The 21,668-nt window shown below is 37.4% G+C and overlaps 1 protein-coding gene across 1 annotated transcript; it reads right to left on the reverse strand.

Annotated features, from left to right (window-relative positions):
- Window positions 1-1,353: 1,353 nt before the first annotated feature.
- Window positions 1,354-21,299, reverse strand: LOC148946864 (uncharacterized). The gene is made up of 4 exons (XM_089096677.1): window positions 21,142-21,299; window positions 7,756-7,917; window positions 5,045-5,480; window positions 1,354-2,812 (listed from the first exon to the last, which is right to left on the reverse strand). Exons 1-4 carry the CDS (start codon window positions 21,238-21,240, stop codon window positions 2,583-2,585), a joined length of 927 nt encoding a protein of 308 aa, XP_088952803.1. The 5' UTR covers window positions 21,241-21,299; the 3' UTR covers window positions 1,354-2,582.
- Window positions 21,300-21,668: the final 369 nt, after the last annotated feature.

The raw sequence follows: 21,668 nt of genomic DNA on the forward strand, positions 1-21,668 counted from the left end.
AATACCTTGGCTCAGTGATAAATACAATGGGGGAATCATCAGAGGAGATCCGGAATAACTTATCCTTAGCATGGAACGTCTTACTGTATCTAAGGAATTCACGCTAATAGCGTAGCGAAATTTCTGCACACACAAAGCTCCGAGTTTGCGAAGCCATGGTACTCACTGTTCTCCTCTATTAGTGTGAAACTTGGTTACTGACAGCAGCGGAAGCGTCAAACTTTGACGTATTACATCACAAATGCCTGCGATATATACTAGGCATTCGCCTCTCAGACAGAGTCTCGAACGAAGAAATCAGGAGAAGAGGTGGTGATCATCCACTTGTCTCTGATGTTGTAAAAATGAGGCGTCTGAGGTGGTTTGGCCACACCGTGCGGAGATCAGAAGAGCATATTATCGAAAAATGCATCAAATGCCTTTCATTACCAGTATGGAAGAAGAAAGCAGGAGGACAGAAGAAAACATGGCTTGCGACAGTCAAGGCTGACCTTGAGCCTATTGGGGGTTTCTGAAAATTTGGGCGACGCTGGGATCGTCACTGGCTTGAAATTATGGAGCCTGCCACCCTCGAGCAAAATCTCTGGAAAGATGCTTGTCGTTGTCTGCTGGGCGCCACGATGAGCCTGGATGCGGCTTGAACGTGCAACAAGTACAAATAAGTATGTAGTTTGGTAATTAATACTAACATTGTTCTTCTGCCCTTAACGTAGTACAACACAACTTTTTATGTTAAATCCAAAAATTTATTAAACAGTTATAGTGCTCGTAGTTTTGAGGTTCTGATTTGTTGGGTTTTTATGCGGAGTTCTTGTTGTTGCAGACAAAACAATTCAAAAGCTCTTACGCAGAACTCTAGGGACTAGGAAATTTTGTAATACATTTTGAATTCGGTACAAAAAAAAATTACTTGGAAAACTCGAGCCATAAAATTTATTTCTTAGAAACTGGATGATGAAGAAACTGATTACATCCTAAACTCTTCATACAAAACCATATTAGAAACTCAAATGAAACTTCCCTTAGCCAAAAACTGTTATGTAATTTAAGATGGTTGCCCCATTATCCGAATGTTTTGTAAGCACGAGCTTTGTTAAATTTATTTTTTTAACAAAAATCTTGGCTGCAAACTCCTCCGCCTTTCCAGAGTCAGGATTTAGTTATTTTGCCTTTTACCTCAAGAGTCATGAGTTTCGTACCCTTCTGAGAATTATTGGCAAAATAGCGTTGCTTCCACTTGCTGTCAGCCTTTTTATATGCAACCACCGTGACTATGTCTCCATCCGTATTGCCTTACCTAGCGCTGTCACGCCAAAGTGAGTTTTATTCCGCAATAGTTCTGGCAGCTAATCCATACTTCTACAACATATCTTTCGGTCTTCAGATATTTATTTCTTTTCATCAGTATTCATTCATAAAACTTGCTAAATAAACAATATAAAACAAGCAAGGATCGCTAATTTCAGAAGTAAAACAAGTGCTTAACAGTACAATAATTCTTACCACTATTCTGCTACGTGGCTTGATAGCTGTTTTGTTTACAACACGAAAGACGTTAAAAACTGTTCTAACCACAGAAAGGGAACAAGTACTGTAATTTCTGTCTTACGTTTATACGTTATACGTACACGTATAATACGTTATACGTTCATGCATTACGTTATACAGTGGCATACGTTTTTGAACTGATATATATAAGTAGTGGTATTTGTTAATAGGATGTTGATATTAACGTATAAGACAGGAGGCTGATCGAAAAAAGTTAATCATTAAAATCGAATTGGTAGAAAACCCTTAACTGGAGGTTTGAATTTCCCCCTTCTGAAAATCAGAGAAAAACATAGCTAGAAATTAAAATTTAAACCGACCAATCTCGGAAGAGAACCCCTCCCCCACCCCCTGGTACCAAAGGAGATTAAACAACAAACCATTTAAGCTTCCATATTAAATATAAATTACTTTGGAATATGGGCAATGGATGATGTAAACATTAAACATTCTTGAAATACTTAGTAAGTGTAGTGTAGGAATTAGTGTAGTGTAGGAATTACTTCTTAGTAGAAGTAAGTGTAGGAATTAATTATTATTCAAAGGGGAGTAATCTAAACTTACATTTTTCATAGTGCCATAGCTAAGCCTTTTGAGTAATTTTCATATTATTTTTTTCCCCTTTTAGAACCCTACAAAATTTCTCTTTAAACCTGATACAACACTAGTTTTTTCGAGTAGTTGATAGAAAGTAATTAAAGCGAGAGGATGAGCGTGACATTTTGTTTATTTGTTTACTGTATGCAAATTGAACTAAAGAACAAAAATGTAAAATAATGTCCTTAAAAAAACTACTATTATTTTTTTTCTTCATATAGACTTACTACAAAAGCGAAACACCCCCACGAATATAAATATCTTAAGAGGCCCGATGTTTAGGAACATTTTTGACCACAAACCTTAGTTTAGTGACCAAATCCCTGGAAATGACAATTCATGGACTTGTTCTCTTTCCATATTTAACAATCTGTATAAGAAAATAACGTAGATATCTATCGAAAACGTAAAGAAAAATATAAAAATTTAAAAAAAAATTAGGCTTGAGCCATTGGAACAATTCGTAATAAAGAGGCACGTTTAACACGCTCTCCCAGATGACGCTTCTGGTGCTTTGAAAGATGATCACTACGCATGAAGCACCGACCGCAGATATCACAACGAAAGTTCTTTTCACCAGTGTGTGTTCGCTTATGACGCGACAATTCATCACTTCGTGAGAACCGTCGATCACAGCCTGTCCAAACGCAAGCAAATGGCTTCTCTCCTAGAAAAATATATAAATTACTGACAGTCTGAAGTTCTATATGGCTAGATGATATCACACTTCTAAATTAAAGGGCGAAAATTAACATTGCACATAATGTGGGTTCTTTCCAGCGAAACATTTGCTTCATCCTCTAAATTAGGAAACGTGGATCAGGAAGGAATAATTATTAATGAGCCACAAGGTTTGGGATGACCTTCCTTCACTCCTGCTTCTCTTAAGTCAGTTCTAACGTGATTTTACTATATGAAACATTGTATAATCAATCATTATACAATTTTGTCATTCTAGTCTTCATTAGAAAGCTTAAAAATAACTCGATGTTAAATAAGTGAAAGGATAGGGCTGGTTAATAGGTAAGCAAATTTAAAATTCCAAACCACCAATATTTAAACCTAGAACCGACCATGGGAGGGGAGGTCATAAGCATAACCACTGCACAATATTGGGAAATAATTTAAGATAACTGTTTAAATTTCACGAACCAAACTCATTGTGCATCTTTTTTGTAATACTTCTTTTAAGCCAACTAAATTATTAGCAGGTAAACCATGAAATCCGCATTAGAAGAGGACACTCATTGTACAGCTTAAACATGGAATTGGTCTTCGGTCGATAGTATACTTCAGTTCTGACATTGCTGATTTATGTTTGTTTAAAAAAAAAGACTCGTACAATTTTGTCGTCTGAGACTTCAAATGCTTCTTTATGGCCGGCCTAGAGGTGGCTATGACGAGACAAGGCTTACCCCTTTTGTGTCTAAACGCTCCGCCACTCAGTCTGCACCGATCAACCCTTACCTCTGCCGAAAATGCTGCTGTAGGTTTTATTCGGCATTTTAATATTCTCTTGGTTTTGTTTAAAGTCACGATACCCCCCACCTGAATACTGTGTAGGAATCCTCAAGAGACAGACAACGTAAGGCTTAAGAGGATGCGATACCTTAAACATCATTTTGTGAGCCTCAACGTCGGCTGACTGTCTCAAAAGCAAAGGGTCCATTAGCAAATTCTCCCAGGGAACTACTTATAATTGAAACCTATTGACAATTTGGGATTTGATTGAAAAGACAATGGAATTGTGTCGGTAAAGTTTTTAAGCAAAGCAGTTGGCACCACAGAAAATTCGAAGAAATGTCAAACTGATCAAATGACATTTCTTTTGAGATGGTTTTTGGCATTTTCCTAGCAGCTATACTTGAAAGCTTTTATGGACAGTCCTTACCTGAATTTTAAAAAGAAAATTCTGCTCCGTTTGATCGAAAAAACAAAATTTACACTTCTCAATGATATAAGTTTCTTTAAAACTAAACATATCTCCCGCACAAAACAAGAGAAGTTGCAAGGTTTTTCTAAGATTTCAATGAAAGTAGATGCCGGCTTTTAGTTTTCTGCAGTTTATTCGAATCATTTATCCAAACTCTACAAGTTATGGCAAGACCGCCAAATCAGTTCTAAATAGTTTGGCCACATAAACTAAAAAATTTTATAATGGACGAGATAGGGTGATTCTTTATGTTATCGAATACCCTTAACGCACTCCTTACACCAAAACAATGGGGTTGATCTGAGGTGGCAACATTTGCAAGGATAATACAAATAAGCTTAAGTACCATTGTGACAATGATCCAGTTTGAACAAGAACTATTTCGAATTGTATTTTAAGAGTCTAGCTTTAAAATGTATAATAAAAGAGTTCCCTTCATTTGTTTCTTTTTTCTTATGTCTGAAAAACGCAAGTTAACTTTCTGAAAATATAGCAATATATCGCACATACACAGGCCGAAGGAGTCGAATGTTGCCTCCTCTGCAAAGTCGAGTTGACACGAATAATTCATCAACGTTTCGCGAATTTCTTCTTCAAAGGTGCGCCTGCTCTTAATATTCGAGCTACCAAAATCCAAAGACGAGTTATAAAGTAAACACAGAAAAAAATACCAGCGAGAAAGAAGGAACAAATAAATTACAGAAAGCAAGAATAGTATTGGGAGGGAGTCGCAGCTACGCGCCGCTAAAATTTTCAAGCCAACCGTTAATTTTGTACGCTAAATAGCATCTACAGTCTTTGGAAAAATGTAATCCTCTTTCATCGTGATATATTGTCACCTTCCCCCACTCCACAAAGAAGAGACACTTTCAGCCTATTCATGTTCAAAGCTTAATGTTGGTTTTCTAATCGCAATTCCGTATTTTTTAGTTCTAAATCAATGATTATTTAGTGAGAAAGACTTACCTGTATGCGTCCTCACATGTGCCTTAAGATGAGATGATTTACAATAGTCTTTATCACAGCCTTTATACGTGCATCGGAATAATCTTGCTTTCTCTGGCTTCCTTATCGAAAGGCCTACTCCTTGAGGGGAGGGTGGATAATTCATATGCAATAAAACAACGGCACCTTGAGTCAATATTGCACCTTGGAGCACTGTTGCTTGAGGTTTAGGTGCTATTAGTCTGACATTATTTTCAACGCTAGAAACACACTCATAAACAACTGGGGATGGATTTACGACCTGCGTTGATATCATTGTAGAAGACGAATCAAGGGATGGCTCTGGCGTAGAACTTGCTTCGGGGCTTCTTGGAGGAGTTTCTTGCGCCACGTTAGCCAATTCTGTTCGACCGTCCTTATGAGCGACCATTATCACTGGGACACGGACGGACACTGCCTGAAATAGATTCACGTAATAAATTATGTTTATTATTAGGGACTGAATTTTTCTTATTTCTAACTCATGTTTCTCAGACAACAATGTACTCTAGTAGTATATTCTACTTTAACTTAGACATTATTGTTTTGTCTACTTTGCTTTTTTTTTACTACTTAAATTTAGGACATTACATAAGACCAGGAAAGTAACATATAAACTAATAGCCATGATGAATACGAATTTACTGATTAAGCATAATTTTATTAAGGATAAAAATTAACTGATGACGTCGAAATCAGTTTGTACAAACTTGCTTGTATAACACATTGTCTATATTTATTAGCACAGTTGAGAAATCTAAAAATACAAAAGTCATTACAAAACATTTTCGATCAATATTCTTAGAGAAAAAAAAGCAAGTTTTTTTTACATACAGTATGGCAAATAAAAACATAACATGAAATAAAATTTATTTTTGTTAAAGCGTAAATGTCGTTCTGGTCTATAGAAGGCATAAGGGAACGCTTGCCCCACTCCTGTTCGTGGTAATTTCTGTTCTTTTTTTGTAATTTCTGTGCGTTTTTGGTTTCACACACTTATTGATAGCGATTTATGTGCATTGTATGCTTGAATTATTGTTTGGCTTTATTTCTGTTCGTCTTTCGTTTAATGTTCTTTTGTGGAAAGTTTTTTTAATTAATTACAGGGAAAAGCCAGGATTTTACAGTAAAATGCTTAGATGACTTTAAGAGTTCGCGATAAAGCTAATAATTTGCATATAAAAAAACATCAGTTGAGTAGTCTGTTATTTTACAGAAAGTGTAATAGAAACAACTTCAAAGTATAAAGACGCGTTTTGAAGAAAAAAAACCGATCAGTGAGAAAAATTGATATCTGAAGCTGATTCAGGAATGGTGCCTATTATTTCGGTTTATCTTAATAGTAAAACTTCATAGAGAAAATAAATTTATGTATATTTCAAACAAGAGCACGCAGAAACTCAAAAATGACTCATTTTTTGGATAAAAACGTAATTTACATGAACCTAATATTATTAAAACGCGATTCTGATAACTTGGCTATAATGGCGTTGTTTCGTCCATTCTCACCGGTTCGCCAAAGAAATACTGCTTCACTCCGTTCTGATATATGAATATACTCATGCTAATAAAACCGCGAAAACAATCAGAGAGGGATCATTACAAAGAGTCGCGTTGCAAGCGATATTGTTTAAACGATAAAGAAAATTTTAACCCTACATGTGTTTGTGGGATATTAGTGCAACGGCAACTTCGCCACTGCGGATGTGGGCGTTTCTAGTAGATATTAAGCTCTGCATGAATAATAAAATTCGTGCTTCGCGAGCACCTCAGAAACTACGCAGTGACACTGGCTGAAATTAAGTGAAATCCACGGCTTCACGCGATATTTTTTGTGAAGTTCGGGTGTATTGGCTAATTTTAGCTTTATTGAAGCTCTATAATCTTTAGCAAAACGTTAGAAAAGAAATTAAAACGAATACTAACTACTAATAATGGATAAAGAAACCTGAAACAACATAAATTAAAATTAAAGATCATTTTATAATAATCAAACATAAAGATACCAGATACTGCTATAGATCAATAAATGAATATTAAAACGAACAGAAATTAAAATAAGTAATGAAGTTAAACTGAAAACAAACACAAATTACTACAAGCAACAATTGGGGCTACAGATGACAAATGACCTATAATCTTTGGAAGTGGGTGGGTTGGAGTATTCACCAGTATATCGGCCCCGTATAGTTTAATTTTGCAGTGTTCTTTGACGTGTTTACAGATGAGGAGGTAGATTGCAAAAAGCATGCTTTTTAGCCATTAGTATGGGACCAAGTCGAAAGCCAGTCGTCCCAAAATAAGATCAAAAGAGGTTATAAGAAGAGCAGGAGCGAATCTCCAGCAATTTTACAGGGGGGAGAAGCAAGAGGAGTCCATATCCGGATAGTCAAGGGGCATGGAATATATAATAATTTTTTCTACACATTGTTGGGGGGGCAACTACCCCCCCTCCCTCCCCCAACGACGCCACTGAAGAAGCGATATAAAGGACATCAAAACTTCTTGGGAGGATTGAAGAGTGAATCTTCGAATAGATTGGAGTGGAGGAGGAGATTGCGCATTAGCGTTGGCCTTAGGTGGCTCGATGCTGCAATGATTTGTTTTGTAAATTTTATTTCAACAAATATTTGTGTAGCTGCCAAAAGAGCAAGACATTTTAGTAAAATGAAAGTTCTCTTTTTCAATCTTACCTGTAAATTGTGTTGTGAGTTGAAAGTTGTTTTCCTATCATTGCTTTCTTCCGAATCCGAATAGGATGGTGATAAAGGCGGAGATTTGATTTCCATATCGGGTCCAAGATCTGCCATAGCCAGCAATGCACGAATTGTATCGAAATTTTCAGATTTAGAAATCTAAAGAAAAGGCGTCATCAGACTTAATTACTTTAAGTGCATTGCAAAAAAACATATATTAGGCACAACAAGATCGTGACAAAATCAACATAAGCTTATACTCGAATCCCAAAATTGCAGCATAACAATTTTGAATGAAAAAGCCGATGGAAACTCCTGTTATGTGAATTAAATTTACTACATGAAATCACACAATCTAGAAGCATTTTACAAGAGTAGTGCAAACTTGTACCATAACAAAACAAAAATCGTGAAAACATAAATGGCCATTGATTTGTCTTAACAAATTGTAGTTAACTACACTCACCTAGACCCCAAAGCCCCGCCGAAAAGTCGGCGGCGCGCCGCCGAGCTTGCATCCGCGCGCTGACGCCGCCGCTGATTCTATCGGTGGCGGTGTCACTAATACGCCGCCGTTTTTTTTTTCTCTTTTTTGGTTATCAATATAGACCGCTGGGCTTAAACCGTCATCCAGGCGATTATGTTTCTTAAAAATAAATACTGTCATATTGGGCTCGCCTTGTATATCGGTTTGTAGGAAGAAGAAGAAGAAATTTTTCTTTAAAAAAAAAATCTACCTTCCACTTTAAAATTTTTTTCATTTTTCTTTTTAATTTTTTGGATGAAAAGAAGTAGGTAAAAGAGCATTAGGCAATTCAGAATGTTGTCATAGGCAGCGCAATCGAGCTGTCTAAGTAAAGAACAATGTTGGCACACTGTATTATTTTTTTTTTTTTTTCATACCAGGGCAATTTGTATCGGAGTTGTCGTAGAAACTTCAAAAAGGGCTCATTCGATTGGAAATTGGAATAGCTAGTGGCCTTTTTATAGTCGAAAGTGATTGGAAGGCAGCTAGCACCCCTTCCACGCCCGCCGTTTCCCCAAACACATCCAATCAAAATTTTAAGATAGCCATTTTGTTCAGAGTAACGGATTTCCAGAGAGAAAATATGTTTTTTGAGGAGGTTACTCCCCCACAACCCTTAGGGCAAGGGTTTTGTAGTTATGTTCTGAAGGTATATAAGAACGATGTTGGCACAATGTATTATTTTTTTTTTTCTCTTTAGACCAGGGCTCGCCATGTATATCGGTTCGTAGGAAGGAGAAGAAGATATTTTTCTTGAAACAAAAATTCTACCTTCCACTTTAAAATTCTGTTCATTTTTCTTTCTGATTTTTCGGATGAAAAGAGGTAGGTAAAAGAGCATTAGGCAATTCAGGATGTTGTCATAGGCAGCGCAATCGAGCTGTCTAAGTAAAGAACAATGTTGGCACAATGTATTATTTTTTTTTTTTTTTCATACCAGGGCAATTCGTATCGGGGTTGTCGTAGAAACTTCAAAAAGGGCTCATTCGATTGGAAATTGGAATAGCTAGTGCCCTTTTTATAGTCGAAAGTGATTGGAAGGCAGCTAACACCCCTTTCACGTCCGCCGTTTCCCCAAACACATCCAATCAAAATTTCAAGATAGCCATTTTGTTCAGAGTAACTGATTTCCAGAGAGAAAATATGTTTTTTGAGGAGGTTACTCCCCCACAACCCTTAGGGCAAGGGTTTTGTAGTTATGCTCTGGAGGTATATAAGAACGATGTTGGCACAATGTATTATTTTTTTTTTTTCCTTTAGACAAGGGCACTTCATATCAAAGAATTTGCCGTAGAAACTTTAAAAAGGGCTCATTCAATTAGAGATTGGAGTGGCTTGTGACCTTTTTAACAGTCAAAAATGAATGGAAGGCAACAAAAAACCCTTTCACGCCCACCATTTTCCGGAAAACATCTAATAACAATTTTGAGATAGCCATTTTGTTTAACGTAGTTGAAAGTTCTCGAAATTAGGTCTTAGAGGATAACAACCACCCTCACAGCCCTTAGGGTAAGGGTTTTAATTTATTCCCTGGGGCATATAAGGTTTTTATAGGAAGCGTTGTCGTAGAAACTCAAAAAGGGATCATTAGTTTGGAAATCGAAAAGCCTAGTGCCATTTTTAATAATGGAAAGTGATTGGAAGGCTTGACATTTTTATGGTAAAGATCGATGTAGGTATAATGTATCATTTTTTTGTTGTTGTTGTTGTTTAGACCAGGGCACTTCGTATCGAAGGAGTTGTCGTAGGAACTTCGAAAAAGGCTCATTCAATTGAAAATAGATAGGGCTGTTGTCCTTTTTAATAATCGAAAGTGATTGGAGGGAAACTAATCCCCCTCCCACGCCCACCTTCCTAATTGACTTTATGTTTAAAAACTATATGTTGCCTTATGATTAAATCAAATTCACTGTGTTAATGCTAATTCCCAATAAGGCATCTCAGCAGTATCCCAAGAACGACTGAGGGTATTATGTTCAAACTTTCAGGGCTTCTTCTGCTCTTAAAATTTGACCAAATCAAAATAGCGTAAGTGTATCCAAGCTATCAAAGAAAGTAAACAAATTTTGTAGCGAATGTTATCAAGTTTTCCATTTCAGGTCAACTAGAGGAGGTATGAAACTAAATTAAACACTACTATTTGTGTCCAGATTTTTATAAGGGTCTATGTTGTTAAATTTTGCTGAAAATTGTTTTCCAGCATACAAATAGCAGCCCAAACTATAAATTCTTAAAAAAACGAAAAGATTTAAAGTATTACTTTCTTTTTCCCTGAAAAGACTATGTCAATATAAAACAAACAGAATTTAATTAAAAAAAACTGTTTCCAAAAAATAAGTTTTTTCAAAGAAAACTAAAGAACTCCATTAAACAAAAACTGAGCAAAATTAAAATCAAATAATCAACTAACCGTGAGACTACCTCAAGTCAGTATCGATAAATAAATGTAACCCAAAATGAAGAAAAGTTAAAATAAATAACCGGGTAAAACCCAAAACAAACAGAAATTAACATAAGTTGGGCTCAAAACCCCAATGCCTTCCCAAGGCCAGAACATAATTTGTACTTTACTGAAAAAATACAAATGAATATGCATTGTCAGTTTAATATACATATACTGATATTTAGCAATCAAACTGTTAATATTATTTGATTTATTAAAGTTATAAAAGTAAAAAAATATATATTTTTTCAGTAAAGTGCAAATTATGTTCTGGCCTTGGGAAGGCATAGGGGTTTTGAGCCCAACGTATGTTAATTTCTGCTCGTTTTGAGTTTGACTCAGTTATTTATTGTTATTTTTGTTCGTTTTGGGTTTCATTTATTTATCGATGCTGATTTGCGGTAGTTTCCCGCTTGGTAGATTATCTAGAGCTAGTATAGAAATATATCTATAGAAATGAATTACATTTTTTTTTTGCGCAGTTAGCAGAGCACACTGAAGTTGAAGTGGCCTTAAACATTGACTTGAAACGTTATAGCTTGACCATTTCTTTCAGAAAAGAATTTCGGAGGGTTATTCCGTGTTGATAAGAAAAGAGGGTAAAGGTGCAGTTTAGTTCCTCCTGTAGTGTAGGGCGCAGGAGCCCTATGGTGAAGGTGCAGGTTTGTTCTCCTTATAAAACAACTTATTTCAGCAGATACAAAGAAGAAGCCCATTTGCAGCATTCTGTGGGACCCCAAGGTCCAATACTAGTATCAGATCCCGCGAGTGGCAGTTTACGCTCATCAAGTTCTGGCTGTACCGGCCACATGTGCCCCAGCTAAACAGCTTTCTAGCACGACAGGACTGATAGTGACTGCAAAAAGATCAATGGCTCCGGGCGGAGTTAACAAATTCACTTTTGTTACATCAATTGTACCTTAAGTGATGTAACCTCTGTTTTAAAATTGTTGGTGTTGTTAAGCCATTGTTTTTTATTTTTTTACAGTGTTTTTTCGATGTTGTTATTTTTTTTTTTTTTCACTTCCTTTTAGTACTTATTTTTTTAAAAGGAGAGTTTTGAAATTAAAACTTTGGAATTTATACACACATTAGCCCAAATCATTAATAAGAAGGACATGACTAAACACGGGATTTTATAGGAACAATGCGATGTTAAACATAAACACAACATAGGTTTCCCTGGGTCTAGTGGCTAAAAATGAGAATTCTACTTGGTCTGATCGACGGTGAACATAAACACTTTCCGCACGGCCCAACAAATTCCTGTTTTGTCATATTGTTCTTGTATGTTTTTAGCCAACCAGTTTAAAAATCCTTACTAAAATCGAGGTTGAACGTGCTTGGTGAAGTGGAATTTTTATTATTATTTTTAATCAGAAAAACCGTATTCTCTTTGAATTCAATTCTCTTACTAATATGTAATGTAAAGAAAACTAAAAAGATACACCGGTTTTTTCGACACGGATTTAACCTAAAAAAAAAACTTGTTTATCATGAAATAGAAATTCAGTTAATTGTGCCAGAAAAAACTTGAAGCAGAACAGATTATAATCAACCTGTTTGGTACGGGCACGTACGCCAAGTATAAGAAAACCCGTCTGGTAGGACAAGTATCGTTCGTAGTAATAGGTGATTGACCCGTGGTAAGGCATATTACGCAATCACCCGTGAAAGTGCATACACCTTTACACTGTATATTCTTGTAGTCGTCAAACCTTTGCACTGTATATTCTTGTAACCGTCAATGTAATCGTCAAAGTGCATACACCCTTACTACTCGCACGGCCCAACAAATTCCTGTTTCATCATATTGTTCTTGTATGTTTTTAGCCAACCATTTAAAAATCCTTACTAAAATCGAGGTTAAACGTGCTTAGTAAAGTTGAAATTTTATTATAGTTTCTAAATATAAAAATCGGCGCGCCGGCAAAAAAAAATTTCGGCGCGCCGCCGCCGATACTGAATCACACATTCGCCGCCGTCATTTCGGCGTGGCGTGGCTTCGGGGACTACACTCACCGCTTTAAAAGGTTTTTTTTATTTCTTAAACCAGTGGTTCTCAAACTGTGGTACGCGTACCCCTTGAGGGTAAGCAAAATTTTTAGGGGGTACGCGGCCGGCCAACGAAAAATATAACAACCCTTTAACTTAAGGACAGGTAATTTTATTTATATTTTAGCTGTAATTTACTTAGTACCGGTAACTGAGAAGGGCTACCTAAAATGTTTTATGGGTAAAAAGGGGTTCAGTGTCTAAATAAGGTTGAGAACCACTGTCTTAAACAATGACATTACGTCCTTTACATATGGACTCTTTCCAATAAAGGTATATTACCATCTGCAGAAATTTGACAAATTTAAAAGTTGTACCATAGACATAACCTATAATTCGGATAATAAATCTGATCTGTACCATTATGGGCGTATCAAGGTTTTTCATTCGGGGGGAGGGTAGTTCATAAAAAAAACCTGTAAAATATAAAAATTTCGTCTGGATGCATTTTTATTTTGTTTGCGATTCGGACAAAATTTTCAAGGGCGGGGTTTCAAGCCCGGTCACCCCCTCCCCTGGTTATGGCCTTGTGTACCATATCAGACGGGGTTGTATCCGCATAAACTACTATCTCGTTTTTCTAAAATAGCGTGAACAACTCTCCTAACAAGCGTTTGTAAAAATACAATTTTAGCTTGAGTGTCGAATCGCGATACGAAACATCCTATCAAACATGGACCTCATTCTGGTGAGATCTGGTGTTTTTTTATTTCGTCAGTTTTGGACCCTCTCCCTAAGAGAATTCTTGACATTTACGCCCCATACTCCCCAACCCATCCAGAAGGAAAATTAAAATCCACGACAAGTTAGGTAAATTACCGACAGCTAGTTGCGGTTAGCACTAGTAAAAGCTTTACTAAAACAGGTCTAGAATTAATTTCGAACTTTCATAGAGTGGGTCTCAATCCAAGCCACGTACCTTGCAAAAGTACTTTGAAAATTATCCACAAGTTGATCACGCGGATAGCATTCCATGATCATTCAAGCATCATGCATTTTCTGCGTGGACATGACAAAAAAATTATTTATAACCGAGATGCAATTCCTGTTTGATTTATGAAGTTTGGACTTAGTTCAGTTCTTCGCCTAAAACCGCATGGACAGTGGGGGTTTTTTGACTTAATTAGCTCCTAATTAATGAAGTTCAATAATAGTTAGGATTCAGTGACGTAATTTCTACTACAACCAGAGAAATAGTAGAAGTAAATAGTCCAACATGCATAGGGGAGAAAAATTTTATGCCGATCCCATATGATTTATGGGATGACGACAGTGGCGGTTCGGGCCTCTCTTGCACCCGGTGCAAAATCTTGATTAGGGCCCCCAGTACTTATGCATTAGCTGATACCCACGCGATATATTGTGCTAAAGAAAACTAGTCAAACGGGTATCTGTCAATAGAGAATTGGACCGCAAACCGTAGATTGTCATTGGGTTTACAATATTTAAACTATTGGATTTTGGTGTTTAGGGGGGGGGGGGGGTACCTAGGTTAGGTTATGTATTTAATATATGCTATGCTTTACCCTCTACCCCCCTAGTGTGCAAATATATAGCCCAAATTTGTTTCTAAAGTATTATATTTTTATCATATTTTGTTTTATTTCATTAGCATTAACCAAACTTGATTTCTCTCGTGGGTACCAGCTAATGAATAAGTACCGGGCTCCCTCCCCTGGTTTCCCAAAAGTTTCCGGTACTAGTGCATTAGACCCACCAGAGACAGGTTATTTTCAAAGAGACCGCTATTAAGAAATGGAATGCAGAGTAGTTTTCATTGCGTTTACGATATTTAAACTGTTGTATTTTGGGGTTTGGAGGGGGGAAGGTACCTAGGTTATGTTAGGTTACGTATTTAATATATTGTATGCTTTACCCCCCCCCCCTAATGTGCAAATATATAGCCCAAATTTGTTTCTAAACTATTATATATTTTTCCTATTTTATTTTATTCAATTAGCATTAACCAAACTTGACTTTTTAGAAGTGACCATCTAATGCACCAGTACCAAATTTCCGAGCCAGATTGTAACAAAATTTTCGTTTGTTAACAAAATTTGAATACAAAATATCACAAAAAATAATATTAAAATTAATTAAATTCAATCTACTAACTTATTTTCAAGAAATGGTGATGATGATACGTGAAAAATGAAAATTTCGGATTCGATTTGGTTATACTTAACGGTTCCCATTATATGGGCACTTCTAAAAGATCAAAATTTGGTTAATGCTAATGAAATAAAATAAAATAGGATTAAAATATAATAGTTTATAAACAAATTTGGGCTCTTCGGGGGGTTGGGGTGGGGGTAAAGCATTGCATATATTAAATACGTAACCTAACCTAGGTACCGTTTTCTCCCCCTAAACCCCAAAAACAACAATTTAAATATTGTAAATTCAATGAAAAACAATGCTCTTTAGTCAAATTAAATAAGAATTGCCTGCTTTATGGGTCTCCATCACTGTATTCATTCGACTGTCTATAGCCGAGTTTCCCATATAATGGGAAATTACCTACTTAACTACCAACCGTGTCCTCAACAAAATACAAATGGATATAACCGTTAGATTATTTATTCCTCCTCCCTCCAAAACAGCCTCTAGGTGACGGGGATTAAAGTATTGTAATCAGGGGGAACTTAGTAGGGATTCAGAAAAGCGTTTAAAGAAATTGATTAACATCTAAATCTTGAATTTCATCAGAAAATGATACGTGCATTTGTGCCTAAAAGCCGCACCTTGGTTCTAACCTTATAGCGATTTGTGTTATTGTAAACAGGCTTACGCTCTTAATTCTTATTTCAGAATGCCAGAACCTCTCGACAAAATACAATTTCCTGTCTTGAGTGTTGAAACACAGGCAATTTAAAGTAATAACTTCGAAAACTGTCAGTCTTGAAATAAGCCTCAACCTCCTTATGCCCGTGGATGCGTCTATTCTATTATTTAAACTATTTTCGCATAAGTTTATCAATCGCGCACACCCAAGAGCAGGGTTGCCACCGCCATGGATTTATCCATGAAAACATGGATTTTCAACCCCTGACATGGATTTTGGAAACGCCATGGATTTCCATGGGTTTTTCTATAAAAACATGGATTTTTCAAGAAAACATGTATTCTTTTTAACATGGTATGAAATTGGCGTCGCTCAGAAAAGCAATCATTACGGTAAGCCAAAATGGGTTAGCGGACCAGCTGTCTCACTACTCGTACATCTGTGGCCACAGATGGCGCTCCATCTCCAGCTCGGCTGGACCAGCTGACGTGCTCAAGAAGTCGGTAAAATTCAAAACTTCTGGAATGTGATTTGTTTTGACCAGTTCTAACGTTTTATCCATGCCCAAAAACAAAAAGTCTGCCCCTGCTTTTGCCCCCGCCAATGAAAGTTGGAAATGGCTGTACAGGAGAACTATGCGCGATAGAGATATTCCTTTAGTCAACCTCATTGGTTTTGCGTCTGATAATGCAAGTGTGATGCTTGGTAAACAAGCGGGTCTTGCTGCGCTGTTAAAAAAAGATGTGCCGTGGCTCGCCATTTTCGGGTGCATTTGCCTTTTGCTCTGTGTTCGGCCGCTGCTTGCGATGTTCTAGATCTTGAAGTAGTACAATTTTCTCACGATGTTTCCAATTTTGTCGCTTATAGCCCCAAAAGGAAAAAGTGAACTTTCCGAGAGGCAGAAGTTCGTAGAAGTTGCCGAACATGCAATACTTTACCCGTCGAAGACACGCTGGCTAGCAATGGAGCTAGTCGTGAAGAGGTTGCTTGAGAAGTGGGATGCTCTGAAACTTTATTTTCAGAGTATGCTCGCTGATAACATTCCCACCACTGTGAGCATTTGCGAGGGACTCAGGAATGTTAGGCTGCGCCTTTTTTACCTCTTTCTGGGGTAAATATTGCTTGTCGTGAACGAGTTAAACCTTGAGTTCCTAAGTAAAAATGTCAGGGTTCACCAAATCCTGAAGAAAGTCCGAGGAACATTGAAGGAAATTATATAGAACTTCATTAAACAGGAAGTTGTAGACAGAACAGATCCATTCAAAATAAATGTGCGGTCCCCGAACAATCTAAGACCTTACGAAGACTTCTACTTTGGGCCCAAGTTTCTGGCACTCTGTGAAGGAATGAGTGGAGACGCGGATTTTACTCGCAAGTTGATTTCCGTTAAAAATGAGTGTGTCATGTTTTACCAAAGACTGTGTGAGGAAATTATTAGAAGGGTCGATTCCAGTGACGAGCTTTTAGTTCAGCTGGAGTGCGTTGACCCAAAGGTAGCGGTAAGTGACCGTATCAATAGCTTGGTAGGAATTTACTCACGGTTTTCCGCTACCGTGAGTTCTGATGTTGACGAACTCGGCAGAGACTGGCGGAAGCTCAGAATTATCCGCGATTGTCTGGGCGATTTCGTCAAAAAAGAACCAGGGGCATTTTGGTAAGAGCTTGGCAAGCTCACTGACGCTGGTGACAACCCCATGTTCAGTGTGCTGCCAGCGTTCATGCAGATACTTATGTCTCTGCCACATTCATCAGCAGCAGCGGAAAGACAATTTTCGCTGCTTAAGTTGAATAAAACACCTCTAAGAAACCAGCTGGATCCCGAAACGGTGTCGGCACTCATGAGAGCGATATCCCGATTCACTCATTAGGGGTGCTCGACGCTGGAAGTAAAAAAGGGAGAGAAGGGAAGTACCGTCGCGAACAGAAACAATCCTTTCTTATGTGTTCGCGCTGAGCCTCGAATGTTTTTGTCGTTATTTTAAGTTCGTTATCGTTATTTGAAAATATTATTTGAAATTCAGGAATAGACCATACCTGATTGGAACTTGAATGCTAGTTATAGAATGTAGAATACATACATAATTTTTATTTTGTATTTTCCAAGTGCCATGAATCGATTAAGTTCTGTTCAATGCACAGGGTCAGTTCGCTTTTCATTGTTGTGCACAACGGTACTTCTATCAGCAGAGAGTGAAATCACAACAGTTTTCGATTCCCGTCACCTAGCGACAGAATGCCATTTATCTCATGTTGCAAAACAGTCGATTCGGGCCACGAATCGGAATCCCTCTCTGTCATAACCAAAAGTAAATAACCGTAACAGAAGAAGGAAAGTCAAGCGCATATAGTCAGCCTAGATCCCCCAAGTTTTTTCATGCAAACGTTTTCTTCTTACCGAATCGCCTATCTTTTCGTACGAAGAAATCAGCCCGAATAAAAAAGACACGAGGATATATCCTGATTTAAGACTAGCATTGCTCGTATGGCAGTTTCTTACTTCTGTTACGGTTATTTACTTTGGGTCAGAACTTAGCTGTATTTTTGGTTCACACAGATGTAATCTCACGGTTTTTGCATTTACTCTCGATTTTTCCCTAATCACGGAATATTCTAACATTTGTTGATTTGCAAGACGAGTCGAAATATTCAAGCGCATTCGAAGAAATATCAAATGAAAAAAAAGCGAACCGTGCACTTCCGCGTTGCACCTATATGAACGAAGATCTATGTCACCGAAAAGCCGTACCTGCGAGCGACGCGAAGCGTCACGTGCGGTAAATTTTTTCGTATCTTTGGCAACAGTGACAAACATGGATTTTTTCTTACCCTTGCCATGGATTTTTTTCTTACCTGGCGGCAACCCTGCCCGAGAGACGGACAATCAGACGTCAAATTACTCAAATTTTATGCTCAGACGAAGGCAGAGAATACACGTCAAAAGATTAAATGGTTATAAATGAGAATCGTTTCTAGCAGAATCGTTTCTGCACCAACCACTTACAGGATAAACTGCCAAATCGTCTAAGATCAACAAGATTTCCACAATAATAATTGTATATTATCTACAAGGCCTTGAGTCTCTATTAAGCTCATTTCAGTCGCGTAATGTCCCATTCACAATATGAATGATGTTTTATTAATACCAAGATTTAGCTAACGCTACTTCGGATCCAATCAAGTTTATTTCTGATGCAAATGAGAGGTAAGTTCAAACTTTGCCCCACCCCCCCTGATGTGTAAATATATACCCTGAATTGGTATATTTAGGGGTGGGGGTAAAATTCGGCACTGGTGCGTTATATGGGCCTTTACAAGGAAACCAGTCACGAAAAACCCGCCAGACGGGTTAATTCAATAGACCGCTATAGAGTAATGCAATGCAAAGCGTGGTTTTCATTGCCTTTACGATAGTTAAACTGTTGTTGGTAAAATTCTACTTTAGTTACTTTTGAATATCTTAGGAAGGGGTTAGGCTAGGAAAATGAAACTTTCAGGGATGGGTTTACAGGCTTAAGTATGTCCTGGGAAGGTATTTTGAAGTACCTACCTCTACTCTTTCTCTCTGTAGAGGATCCTGACCTTTGATAACCTTTAAAAATCCATGTGTTATAAGTGAAACCTTGCAAACTAGTTTTGCTTAAATGAAGCATAACATAATTGTTTTCAGCTTCACAACTTTGCTCAATCCCAATTTATAACGTTTTAAAGATATGCCAATACATTTCCTACATTTTGGGAATAAAACATTGATATGGCTCAAAAAATCTTCTCATATAACTAAAAGTGCATTTTCAGAACAACAGTCAGAGAGAAAGAGCCTGAAAACAGAAAATTAGTTTAAAATGTTCTTTTGTCAAAATTTCAATAGGTATAGAGCTGTCATGCAGGCAAATTTCAGGACCCTTTAGAGGGAGAGAGGAGTGAGAATAGGTACTTAAAAATATCTACCTTTGACATACTTTAGCATGTAGACCCCTGAAAGTTTCATTTTTCTTAACCTAACCCCCTTCCAAGATAGCCAAAAGTAGCTAAAGTAGAATTTTACCCTGTTGTTTTTTGGGGTTTAGGGGGGGGGGCCGGGGCGGATCCAGGTTTTTTTGGGGGCGCAAAATAGGTTGATCCGATAAAAAAAACTAGGGGGGGGGCAATATAGGTTGATCCGATTGAGTTAGGAGCAAGTTTAATTAACGCAAACTTAGCTTAATTAAGTAAATTACACTACTTTAGAGTACGCTAGGGGGGGCGGTAAATTTCTACCAAATCATATTATTGAGTTAGGAATAAAGTGAATACACCATTCGATGCCTTTTGTTTATGCTGATTAGGCTACTAATATAATAATCATTTCTATCGGAAATGAATTTCAGCCCCCCCCCTATATATGCCAATTCCGGGTTAGGTTAAGTAAGGTTAGGATGTATAAATATATACCCTGAATTGGCATATATGGGGGGGGCTGAAATTCATTGCCGATAGAAATGATTACTATATTCGTAACCAGCATAAAAAAAAGGCATCTAGTGGCATATTCAATTTATGCGCAAGTCAATAATATGATTTGGTAGAAATTTACCGGGGGACCGCCCCCTGGATCCGTCACTGGGGGGAAGGTACCTAGGTTAGGTTATGTTAGGCTACGTATTTAATATATGCTATGTTTTACCCCCACCCCTAATGTGCAAATATATAGCCCAAATTTGTTTATAAACTACTTCCCTGCATTCGATAACCTTGAATATTTCATTCTAGCCTAGATTCAATTACATGCTTTTAATTTCTATCAACAAAGGCCATTCGCAACCTTTAAAAAGTAGGCTAATATTTTGTTGCAACACAGAAATCGATGATTGAATTAAAACTATTTGGTAAATTTGTACTTTAGCCCTGTGATTTTACTAAAAAAATTGGCATAAAACAATCGACATTACTAAGCCTACTACTACTACCACTACTAATAAATCACTGAAGCAACACCGTCTGAGGCCAACACAGCTACACATGCTCCTCCTCCATCCCAATACATTTGAAGCCACCCTCCCAAGAAGTTCCCATAGTTTCTCCTAGAAACTTTCCTTTCGACATCCTCTCACTCCATTCGGGAACGACCTGTTTTTCGTTTGGCTCTAGAACGTTGGCCGACAATCGACATTAAGCTACTGAGTATCCCCTAGGTCCTTGGGCGCCCATATGGAGGGGGGGGCAGAGGGGCGCCAGCCCCCCTGGCTGAATGATGCTGCCTTTTATTTTATATTTTTGTTTTGATATTTCTATTATGCAGTATTCTAAGTATCGGTTAGACCAGCTAAGCCCTCCCCCCTTAAATTTAAGCTTATGGGCGCCAACGCCTAGGTCTCGCCCAAGTAATCACCTAAGCCTTCGCCACACATGCAGGAATGTCAAGGGGAATGGGGACCTACCAAAAAGAACAAGCATATTATACGAAAAAAACAAATAGCCTAGGCCAAGGGAAATCTTGAGATTTTCTGCCCATACCTGCAGAATAATTAGGCTAGGGCCTAGGGATTTTTTAAGGATTAGGCTAATAGAGAAATATATAAAACGTCAGCCACTTGCCTGATTATTCTGATCAGTATCAATTCTTTGTTTTGTCACGTTATCCGAATCGTAAAGATCCATTCCAACAGTTTCTATTCCTAATTCTAACATAACCATGGGTATTCAATCTTCAATTCCTGCAGTGAAGGAGTGCCGTAACCTTCCCTCGGTTTAACAAATAAAAACTTGGGAGACACAATTTCGAACCAATTAGATGAGAGAGTGATCATAGCGTGAACATGCCATGAGAAATGCGTGAACATTTTGTAGAGAAAAATCAATAGTATTACTGGGTTATTGCGTCACTAGATCCTTTTTTGCCAAGATGCAAAAATGTTAGTTGATCAAGCAGTTCATGGCAACGAACTGTAAGCAAGGAGCGATCCGGCTCAATAGTAACTGAAACTCTTAAAAACGGAGTTTTGATATCAATAGATACATCAAAAGAATCAGATTTTTATGTTGATTTCAAATATATAAGTTTCATCAAGTTTAATTTTACCCATCAAAAGTTACACTTCTGAGAAAATTAGCCTTATTTTCGA

This window comes from Artemia sp. Qi Xiang Cuo, chromosome 11 (assembly GCF_049724085.1).
Source record: "Artemia sp. Qi Xiang Cuo chromosome 11, ASM4972408v1, whole genome shotgun sequence".
Taxonomy (NCBI): Eukaryota; Metazoa; Arthropoda; class Branchiopoda; order Anostraca; family Artemiidae; genus Artemia; species Artemia sp. Qi Xiang Cuo.

What these genes read in the sequence shown, in the direction of transcription:
- LOC148946864 (XM_089096677.1), bottom strand. Translation starts at nt 21,240, where the DNA reads ATGGTTATGTTAGAATTAGGAATAGAAACTGTTGGAATGGATCTTTAC. An exon ending in ACTCACAACACAATTTACAG is followed by an intron (nt 5,481 to 7,755) that starts GTAAGATTGAAA and finishes AATCTATTTCAG; the next exon opens with GCAGTGTCCGTCCGTGTCCC. An exon ending in ACATGTGAGGACGCATACAG is followed by an intron (nt 2,813 to 5,044) that starts GTAAGTCTTTCT and finishes ATATTTTTCTAG; the next exon opens with GAGAGAAGCCATTTGCTTGC.